General features: G+C 38.1%; 3 protein-coding genes across 3 annotated transcripts; all 3 read right to left on the bottom strand.

The window, feature by feature from the left end:
- Window positions 1-209: 209 nt before the first annotated feature.
- LOC103870716 lies at window positions 210-3818 on the bottom strand. The gene has a single exon (XM_009148875.3). The coding sequence runs from the start codon at window positions 1437-1439 to the stop codon at window positions 366-368; it is 1074 nt and encodes a 357-aa protein (XP_009147123.1). The 5' UTR covers window positions 1440-3818; the 3' UTR covers window positions 210-365.
- A 1012-nt stretch (window positions 3819-4830) lies between these two features.
- LOC103870717 (glyoxysomal fatty acid beta-oxidation multifunctional protein MFP-a) lies at window positions 4831-9383 on the bottom strand. Its single transcript, XM_009148876.3, has 18 exons — window positions 9128-9383; window positions 8727-8798; window positions 8567-8632; window positions 8432-8488; window positions 8294-8361; window positions 8101-8182; window positions 7849-7904; window positions 7459-7761; window positions 7270-7356; window positions 6956-7130; window positions 6756-6877; window positions 6500-6663; window positions 6149-6403; window positions 5946-6067; window positions 5749-5870; window positions 5536-5684; window positions 5312-5450; window positions 4831-5151 (listed from the first exon to the last, which is right to left on the bottom strand). Exons 1-18 carry the CDS (start codon window positions 9228-9230, stop codon window positions 5116-5118), a joined length of 2178 nt encoding a protein of 725 aa, XP_009147124.2. The 5' UTR covers window positions 9231-9383; the 3' UTR covers window positions 4831-5115.
- Window positions 9384-9440: 57 nt separating this feature from the next.
- Window positions 9441-13224, bottom strand: LOC103870718 (probable pectinesterase/pectinesterase inhibitor 23). The gene is made up of 3 exons (XM_009148877.3): window positions 11953-13224; window positions 11346-11735; window positions 9441-11061 (listed from the first exon to the last, which is right to left on the bottom strand). The coding sequence occupies exons 1-3, from the start codon at window positions 12581-12583 to the stop codon at window positions 10373-10375; spliced, it is 1710 nt and encodes a 569-aa protein (XP_009147125.1). The 5' UTR covers window positions 12584-13224; the 3' UTR covers window positions 9441-10372.

Raw genomic sequence — 13224 nt, forward strand, 5'->3', positions numbered from 1 at the left:
AACCTGTTGACTGCTTTTGTTACTATTGTAATAGTATTATTATGTACCAACACATCTGGTTTAAGCGACACCACAAACATAATTTTGGGAGAATTAGACATATTGAAATAATATAAGAATGTAATCATAAAAATTATAACACAAAACAGCAAGTATCCTAAGCTCAATTCTCCTAAAGGTTTTAAGCTTTTATAATGAATCATTGATGATGAACAACATCTAGCCAATAGGCCAAACATAGAAATGAAAAAGATAAATAGTGTGACATTACATTACTAGTTGTACTCAAAATATCAAACCAAAGAACAAATAAACAGCCTAACTAATCACATGAATGAAATAAAAGTTCTTATAATGTATCTCTTTTAACTTCTCATAGTAACCAACGAAGAAACTGAGTCCAAGTTTTGAGTTGTGTTTTTATCAGTTGATGACTCTGTAGTAGTACCACCTTTATGAACAGTCTTGGCTCTCATTGGACTTGCAAACGCCCTTCCCCATGCGCTTTTATTCCCCATCTTATGATGATGATGATCAACCGTTGATGATGCTGAAGTTGATGATGATGATGATGTCATAATCATAAACCCACCAAAGATACCACCACATTTCACCATTTCATTCATAGCATCAGCTGCTTCACCACCACCACCATTGCTAATAACCTTTGAGTGTTCTCTTTGTGACTCAATCCTTTTCAAGGCGCAATCTCCAAACCCGTTAGAGATCCTCTCAAAGAAATCACCAGAGAAGCTTCTGCTTCCACACCCCACAGATCTAGATCTCAACACTTTCCTCTCTAAAGACGACCCACCAGCACCACTACCAACACCGTTAGCTGGCGTCTCTACAACAACTTTGTTACTACTAGAGCTCTCATCTTCTTCCTCCTTTATCACATCAATGCCTCCACCAACAACCTTGTTAGATGTCTCTGTTGTCTGGTTTCTTACCGAAGGATGGCTAACTTTTTTTGTGGCGGCGGCTATATGATGTTTGGAAGAGTAGAGATGAAGAAACGACCAGAACCCACTTCGTTTCTTGCGGTTTAAACTCTCACCGTAAGCAGCAGCCGAAGATTTGCTTCTCTTGTAGATAAGACTAGCCGAAGAAGAGGAAGAGGATGAAGAAGCAGCTGCGAGCATACTCTTCTTCTTGGCAAGAAGAAACGGGAGGCTGTTGTTGTTATTGTTGTTGTTGCTGTCTCTTCCAGATGAGAGTGACAGAGCAAGAGAGGTGGTGGTGGAAGAAGGAGAGAAGGATTTAGAAGAAGAGGAAGCAGAGAGGTGGTTTGGTTTAGGGAGAGGGAAAGAGGAAGTGACGAGCTTACCGAGCTTTTCTTGGAGACATAGTGGACAGATACCACCAGGGTTCTTTGTGTAAGGATGTGTTGTGCATTGCATCCCATCTCCCATGTCTTGATCTTTGAGGTCCACCATTGCAACAAGATAAGGAAGCAAGAAGAAGAAAACCAAAAATCTATGAGTCTTCTCTGTGGTTCCCTCTGCTTCTGCGTGTAATGAAGTAGAGATTCAGCTTTTAGCTAGCGTCTGTTGAGAGATGGAGAGAGAGATTACGTGTTTGTGAGTGAGAGATGAGAGAGGAGTGTGTAGAGTTTGTAGAGAAAGAGAAAAGAGAGTCGAGTTCCCACAAGTGCACGTGAGAGTTCTGACCTGTACCGGCTCTTTAGCTCGTCTTCTTCGGATCTTTAATTATAATAGCTCTCTCATTTTCTTAACATATGCACCCAAAAAAAAAAAACTCTCTCATTTTAATTTTTTTTTTGGCTCCATTATTCTTTTTTCTTCTTGGGGGTAAAATGTTAAGATAAGAGTCCAATATTCCACGTGTCTTTCTAGCTATTTTTAGTTTTATGAAAACACTAATTAACTTCATTTGTTTTTAAGTGACCATTTACATTACAAAAAATTGCCGTTGTGATTAAGAACAAAAGTTTAATTTTATTTTTGTAGGGTTCAACTTTTTTCACATTTGAAGATTTGGTGTAATATGTTTTAGCAAAAAAAAACAACAAAAAGATTTGGTGTATTTGTATCTGATAAACTGGTTAGATCTAGATGACAAATGTAAAAGGGAACATTATTGAGGATTTATTAATTGGTTTTTTTAGTTTGGTTTAAATTCATAAACCGACAAACCCCAAGTAGCATAAACTATTTTAGGATAAATTAGTTTAATTTGAATCTGACCCCAAAGAAAATAGTCGATGAATAAACTAAACATTTGATGTAGAAGATCATAGGGCCAACATTTCTAGCTTAATTACATATTATAGTTAAATAGACTCTTAATTTGTACTCCATTATTTTTGGTTACAGTGTAGAATTTTTTCGAGCCAAAACCCAAAGCATCGAAACTCGAACTTGCAACTTTGAGTCCCGTGTGGAAAGTCACTAGTAGAGTTACAAATGACGGATGATTCTAGTTTTATGCTAATAACTATTTTTATTATATCCATGGTTTTAGTTCACTTGAATCACTTCACTTTTTTTTTTTGTCAACACTTCACTTTTTTTAGTTATATCAATTTTATATTAAAAAAAAAAGAATAACTAAAACTTTTATGTTGGAGGTCGAGTTTCCTCTTAATTGAAGTTTTATGATCAACTAGTTTTTTAACGTATAAATATACGATCAACTCGTTAATTTCAAATATATATTAATGAACATTTGATAGTTGACAACAACGAAAAATACGCTTACTATGCCAATATACCCTAGTTGTTTCCCATGTTAGTCATTTTATAACTTTGGACCCATGCATGTTAGTGTGTATTAAATATCACTTATCCTTAGCTTTTCTAATTACTAAATTCACCGCCTTACGTTTGATAGGCACCAACCAAGCAAACAAAATCATTTATTATTCGCGACCTCTCCATTGTATTTAACTTATAAAATTGTATAAATTCAAGAAATGCTAAAATCGTAGTGCACCCACCTCTAAATATGGAGTTAACTATTTGATGTGAGAGTATCATCCATATGGTGGAAGTCCGTTTCAGATATTCATATATAATACTATCCAGAATCTGAGATTATTGGATCGAAGATCCCGTAACATGAAAAATATTCACGGAGACTAACCTCCATGAATATGGAGTCGTTAGTTTCATGCTATCAGTCAAACTGGTAAGTAATAATCTGCACGTGGCATTGGAATAATTGAGGATCAGGGTTTCACATGGTGTAAATTCGTAGAAGTATTGTGTTTTGGTTAGTTTCTAAACAAGGACATTGCGAGTAAGCTCCTGCCTCCTGCCAAAACGGAAGCTCGAACGTGACCTAGACACATCAATTATTTCTTAGATAAACATAATCTTTGAGGATAAACATATGAGAATGCACATAACCAGGAATTCGATTTTTTACTTTATTTTCAAGGGGGTAAAATTGATACGAAGATGAGTTTGAATGGTACAGGATACTGAGCTGTAATCTGTAACGTATCGAAAAGCAAGAGACGTAAGAGAAGAAAAACAAAATGTGGTCCAAGAAATTAATTACTCGTACCTTTTCTCGTCTCTACATTTACTATACAGTTCTTTGTCTGATCTTTCTCCCATTCCTTCTATTTATGGTCCCCTTCCACTTCTGTCAGGTTTAGTTACTACTAATTGTTTCTATTTTTATACACATAAATTCACATATATTATAGATCCCTTACAATTTCTAAATTTTACAGACATAAACGCAGTTCATATTGCTTGGGTGTAAACTCACTAATCTATAGGTGTAAGTGTAAGCCTAACCACGTACACTCGGTAATCTATGGGTGAAACCACATACACCGGTCCATGTATCTGAAGATGCAAGCAGTGGCGGACGGAGAGCATAACGTACGGGGGCACGTGCCCCCAACTAACTTTTTAATTTCTTTTAACAAATGCTATAAAGTGTATATAAGTGCCTCCAACTCAAAAATAAAATACAATGGAATTTTTTTTGTGACTCCTATAAAATCTGTTTCTGCATCTGCCACTGGATGCAAGTGGTGTTTGTAGATGTCAATGGTCTTCCATGACTAACTAGGCGACGAAGTCACTGATGCTGGAGGCATTAGTCGTTACTACATAAGGCATGCGGAGTGGTGGGTTACCATGTGGATGCAAGAGATGCTGAGATGGAGAAGGATAAACTGAGGGTTTGTCTTGACGTAGTCGTTGAAGTAGTTGCTGAGGCAGTGTGTGTCAGAGAGTGAACCAGGAGGCATGCAGAGTGGTAGAGACATGTGGACGCAAGATGCTGAGCTGGCGTGGGATAAACTTGAGGATCAAGTTTATACCGTGGAGAAAAAGGCAAGAGATAAACTTGGGGAGCAAATTTATGCCTTGAGGAATAAGTACATTTCAAGAAAAGGAAAGTGTACTTATTGATATGGAAGTTGTCCATATTCATGTTGCCTTGGAGACTAGGGTTTCAGGAACGTGGAGATCACTATAAAAGAGCTATGGAGTCGTCTGTATTCCATAAGACACTGGCTATTATTATAGAGAAATGGTGAAAATCCTTTAGGGGTGTTCTTGGATCGTGCTGAAGCAGATGCTGAAGTACTGACGGGAAAGAGACATGTTTGGGTAGATTAGGAATCTGTCAGTAACGTGTGTTAAAGTGTTAACACTAACGTTTAAAAGCTGATAAGCAAGTCTTGTAATAGATTGTTTAGGAGATTTCTAATAAATCATAGTTGGTTGCTTGTATCTATTTTGTCTCTTGATTCATCTTCTGTGTTACTCAATTGTGTTTTGCACTAACAGTATCCAGATCCAAGCAACTTTTTAATCTTCCTATAATAGAGTGAAGAAAGACTTAGAATCGTAAAATTATCAATAAATCATTGAGCGTACTTACTCCATAGAGCTTTATAACAAATGTATATGACGGCTTTGTATAACAAAGAAAGATTACATAAACAAATATTCTTATTGCTACTCCAACTTACTTTCTACTTTCATCTGTCTGAGATGATAATTTATTTTAAACAGCTCGTGAGGCCAAAGATCTTAAAAGTTTTGGCAAGTAAATGTGGACATAAAAAGGAAAACACAGAAGATGCAGCAGCAACGAAGTAAAGTTTCCGTTGAAACGCTGACCTTACAACCGCGATCTGGCTTGTTCCAAGGGAGCGCTCTGCAACACATATAGTCAAAGAGTCTGAGTTACAATCGAGAGCCTAAACGGTAAGATGCTAAACTGGACATGTTTATAGATATTAAGTTGATATCATTAAGTAATAGCCATTTAATATATATATATAAGCAAGTCTGAACAAGGTTATGTTAATACTCACCAGAGGAGCTCCTTTAGATCCCCTTTCAGCCAAGAAATCACAAGGCTTGAAGAAACCACCATAAGCCTTCGACCACTCATCTAGCTTTGAGTAAATGTATTTCGATCCAATGGAATCAGCCCAGAACATGATTCCTCCTCTGTTCACAAGAGATTTAGATTATTAAATTCACAATAACCAACAGAGAACTTGATACCATTTTGTTTGAATGACAAAACACTGACCTGTAAGGTGGAAACCCCATTCCAAATATGCCAGCGATGTCAAGGTCTGCTGCTTTGACAGCAATCCCTTCCGCAAAAACTCTACACGCCTCGTTCACTACCGGGAAAAACGTCATTTCAATAATCTCCTTTTCCGAAAGTTTCGCCAGCTGCAAGAACCCACAACAATCAGTCAGAGTGAGATCTTCTCAAATGCAAAACGAAGATCTTTACCTTAGGGTCAAGGTTCACTCCTGATACGCTCCTTGCCTTCTCGATATACTTCTTTAGTTCAGGATCAGGTTTAGCCTTTCGCTTTTCATCATAAAGATAGAAACCTTTACGAGTGGCTTCACCTGAAAGTTCACAAGATTTACAAAAAAAATGTTTAAACCAATAAAAACATTATATAGCTGTCCTCTCTGATATACCAGCTCTCTTGTCCTCTTGCATGAGTGGGATAATCATTGATTTGTTTGTCCTTTCTGGAAAGTTCTCGATGAATTGCGTAGCGGTTGCAATCGCCACACCGAATCCAACCAAATCGCACAACCTACTCGTTCGTATAAGGAACAAAAGTATTAAAAAGGGTGTATGAGAGATTCACATGGTTTTTTAAAATGTGATATATTACCTGAAGGGACCCATTGGCATTCCAAACTTGCTGACTGCCTTGTCAATCAGATATGGATCTGTTCCACGTTCAACAAGGAACATAGCTGCCTGTGTGTACGGGAAGAACATCCTATTAACTGCAAACCCTGTGCAGTTTCCCACCACCACTGGCGTTTTCTTGATCTTCTTCCCAACATCTAACAGGTCAACAATTACTTGGGCAGATGTATGATTGGTCCGGACTATTTCAAGTAGTGGCATGACATGTGCCGGACTGTATCAGAAAAATGAACAGACATGATTCATCTAGAGCGAACAAAAACACTACAAGCATAAGACTTCATCCAAACTGCAAAGGATAAGTAAGCACCTGAAAAAATGTGCTCCAATAATCCGATCCTGTGACTTGGTCCGCTCCCCAATTTTGTTCAGATCAATGGTAGATGTGTTGCTAGCAAGGATACAATGTTGAGGACAGTACTTCTCTAGATCAGCAAATATTTTCTGTTTCAAAGATATATTCTCAATGACAGCCTGTCCAAGCCACCAAAAAAGACATTAAACAAAGTCAGTCACTTAGCTTGCCATGTAGAAAACAACTTCAGCTTCACTATGCTCATTATTACCTCGATGACCATGTCCACATCCCTAAAGCTTTCATAGTCAAGAGAGCCCTTAAGGAGTGACATGGTTTTCTCAAACTTTTCCTGAGACATTCTTCCTTTCTTTACACTGCTCTGAAGATTAGCTGATTAAATTAATGAAATTAGTCATATCAAGCTTTTTTTGATTCGTTGGTAAGCAATGTAGAGAAATCAATCCCCACCTTTGACCCTGCCAACTCCAGCCTCCAAGAACTTCTCATTGACCTCCTTGAGAATCACTGGATAGTTGCTGAGGATCAATGCAGTGGCTATTCCAGATCCCATTAACCCGCCTCCAATTATGGCTACCTTTTTAATCTTCCTTGGCACCAACCCACGATCAGTAACTCCAGGAACCTGTCCATAAGATATTAGATTGGAAGGAATCAAAAACAGAGGGAAAGCTATTAGTTACAATTTTGTAATAAGAAAAAAAGAAACCAGAGTTTGGTAGTACATAAGTCTAAATGACATGACTGCATAAACACTCACAGACCTTTGTAGTTCCTCGCTGAGAAAAGAAGACATGGATCAAGCTTTTGGTGGTATCCAGCTTGACCACTTGTGAGGAGATTAGAGCCTCCTATAAGTGACAATGTGATGGAAATTCGTAAAAGGTTAGTACACTCAGGGGAAACGTTAAAGAACATATAACGCAGCTACGACAAGATAGTAATATATATACCTTTTCTAAACCAGCCCTCGAACCAGAAACAATACCCACTTCAACAGCCTCAAGGCACATTAAGGGGTGTTTCAGGTTGGGGGCTTGCCTGCGTGTCTGATCCTTGGCAAACTTCAGTATCTCCCTTGCCTCTCCAAGAGGAGGCAACTTATCAGTCTTTAAAACACTAGAAACCCATGGTTTTCTTCTCTCGGCTATGTCAAGAGCCCAGCGACGAGCAGCGTTTAGTAACTCGGCAGGTGGCACGACAGCATCAACAAGACCCAATGAATGACCTTGCTCAGCTTTAACCGGCTTAGATGTCTATAAATTTCAACAAAATAAATATCGTTACCATTTTAAACAAAGCAGAGTAAACCCTACCATAAGAATAAGGCACTGACGACGTACCAAAATCATCTCAAGGGCTTTTGTAAGACCAACAAGACGTGGAAGACGCTGTGTTCCTGCATCAATCCAAAGTAGCATAATTAAGAAAGTAAAGAACGGAAGTGACTAGATTCTTTCAACATAAACATGAATCACATATCCCATGTTTTCAGTTCTTATGCCAAAGAGGTTTAAAACATATGATTGTTCCATAGGATTCAAAGTTTCTAGCTTCTATATGATCAAAACATTAATTATTTGACAATTATGTACCTCCAAACCCAGGAATAACACCGAGTTGCAGCTCAGGCAGACCTAACTGTGCACCAGGGGTTGATATCCTTGCATGGCACGCCTGAAACAAAAAAAAAAATACAATTGTATCAACATCCACCCTAATAAATAATGTTCACCAGACTCGGCAGTTTCTAGAGGAGTTTTGTAGTATATAACATAGAAAGTCTACCATGGCGAGCTCTAACCCTCCTCCCAAGGCAAGCCCATCAATGGCAGCTACAGACGGTTTCTTTGCAGCTGAAATCCAAAGAAATTAATAGACACCACTCAGAAATAATAAATCACCATAACCATTAAAGGTTAATACCTTCAAGCAAATCAGTGATGATGTCTATTGATATGTATCCAGGCTTTGGCGCTTTTCCTGAGAAAATAAGCAGTATCGATTACTACAAACATCAATACAATCAGCAAAGATACCAAGAGACACTGAAAACGTTACTTGTCCCTTTCTGAATATCACCAAAACCAGATATATCAAATCCACCAGAGAACCTCCCCTTGGCACCTGCAGTATAAGCAGAAAAAAAAACACAAAAGCCCATTAACAAAAATTTGCATAAAACGTATATTCTATTATTGGCAAGGAAGAGAATGATTACCTGTAATAACAATAGCTTTAACATCATTCCTGCTCAAGGCCTCCTCGTAATTACTTTTAAGGTTCTCTAGCACTGTACAGAAACAGAGTATCAGCTACAGAACATTTGTTTTTTCTAGATTTGGGCCGAAGCCCATAATCCTCAGGCCCAGGCCCAGGCCCAGGCCCGAATAACGCTATTTGCTAAAACTAAAAGACAACCCCATGAGATTAAACTATTAGTAGTCCCAATTTCACATAATCAGATCATATATTTTTGATCGGAAGCTAAAAATCGCAGAAACGAATTGGGAGAGGATCAAGCACCGATTGAAATTGACCTAGAATTGTGAATAGGTGATGAATCCAAGAGATATCAGATCAAAAATTACGTAAACAAGGTGGAAGAGGAGCAGAGAGTACCGTCGAATGATAGTGAATTGACGGGAGGGTTGATGAGCGTTATGACGGCGACGCCATCGCCTCCAACTTCCATCGTCGCTTTTCCCTTCGTTCGTGAAGCCATTCTTCGAGCTCGGTTTCGAATTTCTCTCTTCGATCCTCTTCTTCGTTTGAGATTCCGAGTCAAAACTTGGATATAAAAAGAGAGAGAAACGTGGAAGTAAAGATATAAATAGAAAGATGACGATTTGGTGACGTATGATAGACAGTGCCACACTCCTCTACGCAACGCTGCGTTTGGATAATAATAATGATAATTATTTTCTTTTTTTTGTCAATAATAATTGTTTTCGATAACTGATTTATTTGTTTTGCTCTTATATGGAGTAACATATTATTTTTTTCAAATTCTATTCTTTTCCTGGATATAAATTTTAACTAAAAAGGATTTGACCGTTGGATCTGCTCGCATTTCTTAATAAAATTGTGTGATCTTTCTGCTACAAACTTGACGAAATTTAATCAAATCCATTTTTTTTTTAGTAACAAGACAATAAAAATCGTAAATGAAATTCATATTCTTAGACATATATTCAAATCATAATAAAAATGTATTCATAAATGAGATATCGAGTAAGTTTTCACATAGGAAGTATTAAAACATGCATTATTTAGACATTAATCAACAATCATGACTTCATATCTGTTAATGCCTCATAAGCTGCAAGAGATATATACATTTTCCCCTAAATTGCGTACATATACACGACATGAAATCGATAGATGTCATTTGAGAATCAGATTTTGTTGGTGATCTGATTTGTCGTATGAGAAGTACTTACGTAAGAGAGAGATCAAGTGTCCGATTGATAATGAAGCTGTTGAGGTTTCGTGGTTGTGTAAAATATCTTTTCACCAACAAGATTGATTTTTTTCCCATGGATGCTCGAAAAAGTGTAACGGTTGGCCACACATAAAATAGAAAAAAGTGTAAATTTTTGCATGTAAGTTTGGTTAGGTTCCTAGTTCACGTTCCAACGAGAATGTTGGGCATTTAAACATGCAATAGATTATTTAGGAAGCGGCTTTATATTCGAATCCAAAAGTTTCCATTGTTTGGTTATGTCTATTCACAATTCACTTAGCATAACTATGTTACTCACGAGATGCAAAACTCACGATGAAATGACTAATGAGCTACAAATAATCATCCTTCAGACAATTTTACAAGAACAATTTTAAAACAAAATCAAATACAATCTCCTACTACATGTTCGCAGAGTACGGAACTTGTGTTTGTGGAATCCACGTATCACCTACTAAGAACCTACCCCCAGTATATAACAAAGCCTCTTCAGGGCTTAGCTTCTTAATACCGGGCCATTTAACTCTAAGGGCCTCATTCGATCCAGGCCCAGCATTCAAATGCTCAGCGTAGTACAACGTCTTGAGCGCGAAGTCACCCTTCCACGGTAGCCATCCCGCGGGATCGATCACGTCATCGATCGTCGTCTTCATGATGATAGTCCTCGAGAACTCCTTCCACGGTCTTCCTAGATACGCTTTGTTCACAGACTTCACCCGAATATACGCCGGGTCTCCCATTATATGACAGTTATGTAGCACTAAACCCGTAGATTCACGGACGTCGCTCCGTCCCTGAGCGGTGACCATACACGACTGGCCTCTCTTAGGTTTCCGGACGACGATGTTACAGTTCTGGAGTATGCATTTAGCGTCTCCGAAGATGAAATCTACTGTCCCGGAGACTGTGCAGTCACGGTAGAATTGTCGCTGAGAGTGGACGTATAAGGTGTCTTGGTAACCGTCGATTTGACAGCTGTAGAACACTGCGTAGTCCGCCGAGACTCTCAACGCCACCGCTTGTCCTCCCTTTCGTCCAGCCGTGTTCTCGATCCCGATGTTTTTCGCTGTGAAGTGCTCGCCTTCGATTGCTGCCAAAACAAATGGTTTTGTAACGTTAATTAATAGATGTTGTCACGTGATTCATATAGTTCTTGTAATTTTTAATATAATGTCGTGGTCGCGTTTTTGTAGTTAAATTCATTTTTTTAATATTGTACTAAGTTGTGATCTCATACATTGATTGTATAACGTCATTAAAGTATGTTGTCATGTGATTCATATAGTTTATATAATTTTCGATATAATATTATGTGGTCGCATTCGTTTATGTAGTGAATCATTTTTTAATAAACATTTGAAAGATGAAACTTACTGAGGGTGGATGTTAGGAACGTCTTGACTTTTCCAATACCGAAATTGAGGTTGCCGGTGATTTTGGTCTTGTTTGGTCCATCACCGATGAAAGTGACGTACGCCATTTTCTTCGTGACCTTGACTCTCTCCTTGTATATACCTTCTTTGATGTGGATGATGAATGGCATTCTGTTATTTTTAGGAACAACTTTTAATGCGTCGGTGATGGTCTTGAAATGGCCACTTCCGTCTTGAGCCACTGCAACATTAGCCTTCACTGGTGGTCCTCCTCCTTTTGGTTTTGGTTCTGCTTGCATGAGCCTCCGTGCATGTGGTCCAACCCATGTTGGTATACCATCTTCTGTATACAAAAGCTTTCTCGCGTACTTTGCAAGAGCTCCGGTTAGTCCTGGTAACATCAACACTCAGCGTTACATATTCATTTTTTCAGGCCAGTTTTGAAATTTTAAAGGCTATAGACAATTTATAAGGAAATCTAATTAAAATGTTTTTTAATTAATTCATAAATTTTTGGATGTGATAGACTGATGTTTCATTTGTCTATATTCAGGATCGGCTAAGACTTTTTCGTATGGATAATTTTAGAGATAGATTGAAAAACATACCTGTGATGTTGGAATTTGGGAGAATGGTGGGAAGATCAGTAGTCATGGCAAGGCTATTGCTACTAAGCTCTCTTGATGATTTGAAGATGTTGAGCATGTCACGCTTAAGATTAGACTTAATCTCCTCGAATGTATCAATACATGTTTGCTGGAAAGCAATGGAGCCACTTAGCCAAACCCTAAGATCCTCAACAAAGATTTCAATCTGAGTAACTGAGAACTCACGGTCAACACACTTTTTCAGATCATCAATAGCGTCGATCATTAGCCTCTCACAGAGCTGGAAAGCGCCTTTGGCTCCTGGGTCTTTGTCAGCCTTGGGTTTAACATCTTCAGAGGCTTTCTTGAGGTTGTCGTTGATGGACTTGATAGTTGCGTTGAAGCTGAGCTTGATGAGTTCAAGAGGCTCGGTTGAATTGGGAGAGGCGTCCATTAAGCTTTTGACGCAGGCTTCCTTGAAGTCAGTAGGTGCACAAACTGCTCTAACGGCTTTGGTGGTTGTCCGGATTTGGTTTTCATTGGGAGTGTGTTTAGATGTTACGACAGCTACAGAGACAACCATGATGACTAGCAAACCTGAGACACTACCGGCGATGAGGCATTTCTTTTTCTTGTCACCATCAACCGTCATTTCTTCTTACACAAATCTAGTTTTCAATTTTGTTTTCTTCTAATTTTCCTAATATGTTTTTTTTACATGTTAGAAATGGAGCAGACGAGGCCTGCAACTGTGGCTATAAGGCCTCTTTGGTGTTTAGAGTATTTACAAATGTTTAAACAAATGGATAGAAAAATCTTGATGGGGTTAAATATAGAGATGAGTTGTAATGCTATTTTTGGGTTTAAGGAAAGAATAACATGAGGTTATGTTACATTTTCTGTCTTTAGGAATATTTTTATTTGTTTCCTTACAAGTTTTGTGGTCCTTGTCTCCATCTAAAACGTTTGGTTTCCCGCTTTTACCATAACCCTATGAATAGTGGTCTTGAGTTTGTGGTATGAAATGAAATTATGTTAAATGTGATCTTCATAATCCTCTTAAAGAAATCTGTGTTGTGGCATTGTTTCCTTTGTAAGTTCGTGATTATGATGTTCTTAAAGAAATCTGTGTTATAATAGTTCTTCTCTCCATCTAAACCGCGTTTATGATGTTCTTGAAATTGTGGGATGTTATGTTTTCCGTGTGACTTGATATAGAGATTAGAGAGTAAAAATGCAGTTGGGACGAGGCATGAAAAGAATCTCACAATGCATTATCATCAACAAGTGTGA

The sequence above is a fragment of the Brassica rapa genome, chromosome A05 (assembly GCF_000309985.2).
Source record: "Brassica rapa cultivar Chiifu-401-42 chromosome A05, CAAS_Brap_v3.01, whole genome shotgun sequence".
Lineage (NCBI taxonomy): Eukaryota > Viridiplantae > Streptophyta > Magnoliopsida > Brassicales > Brassicaceae > Brassica > Brassica rapa.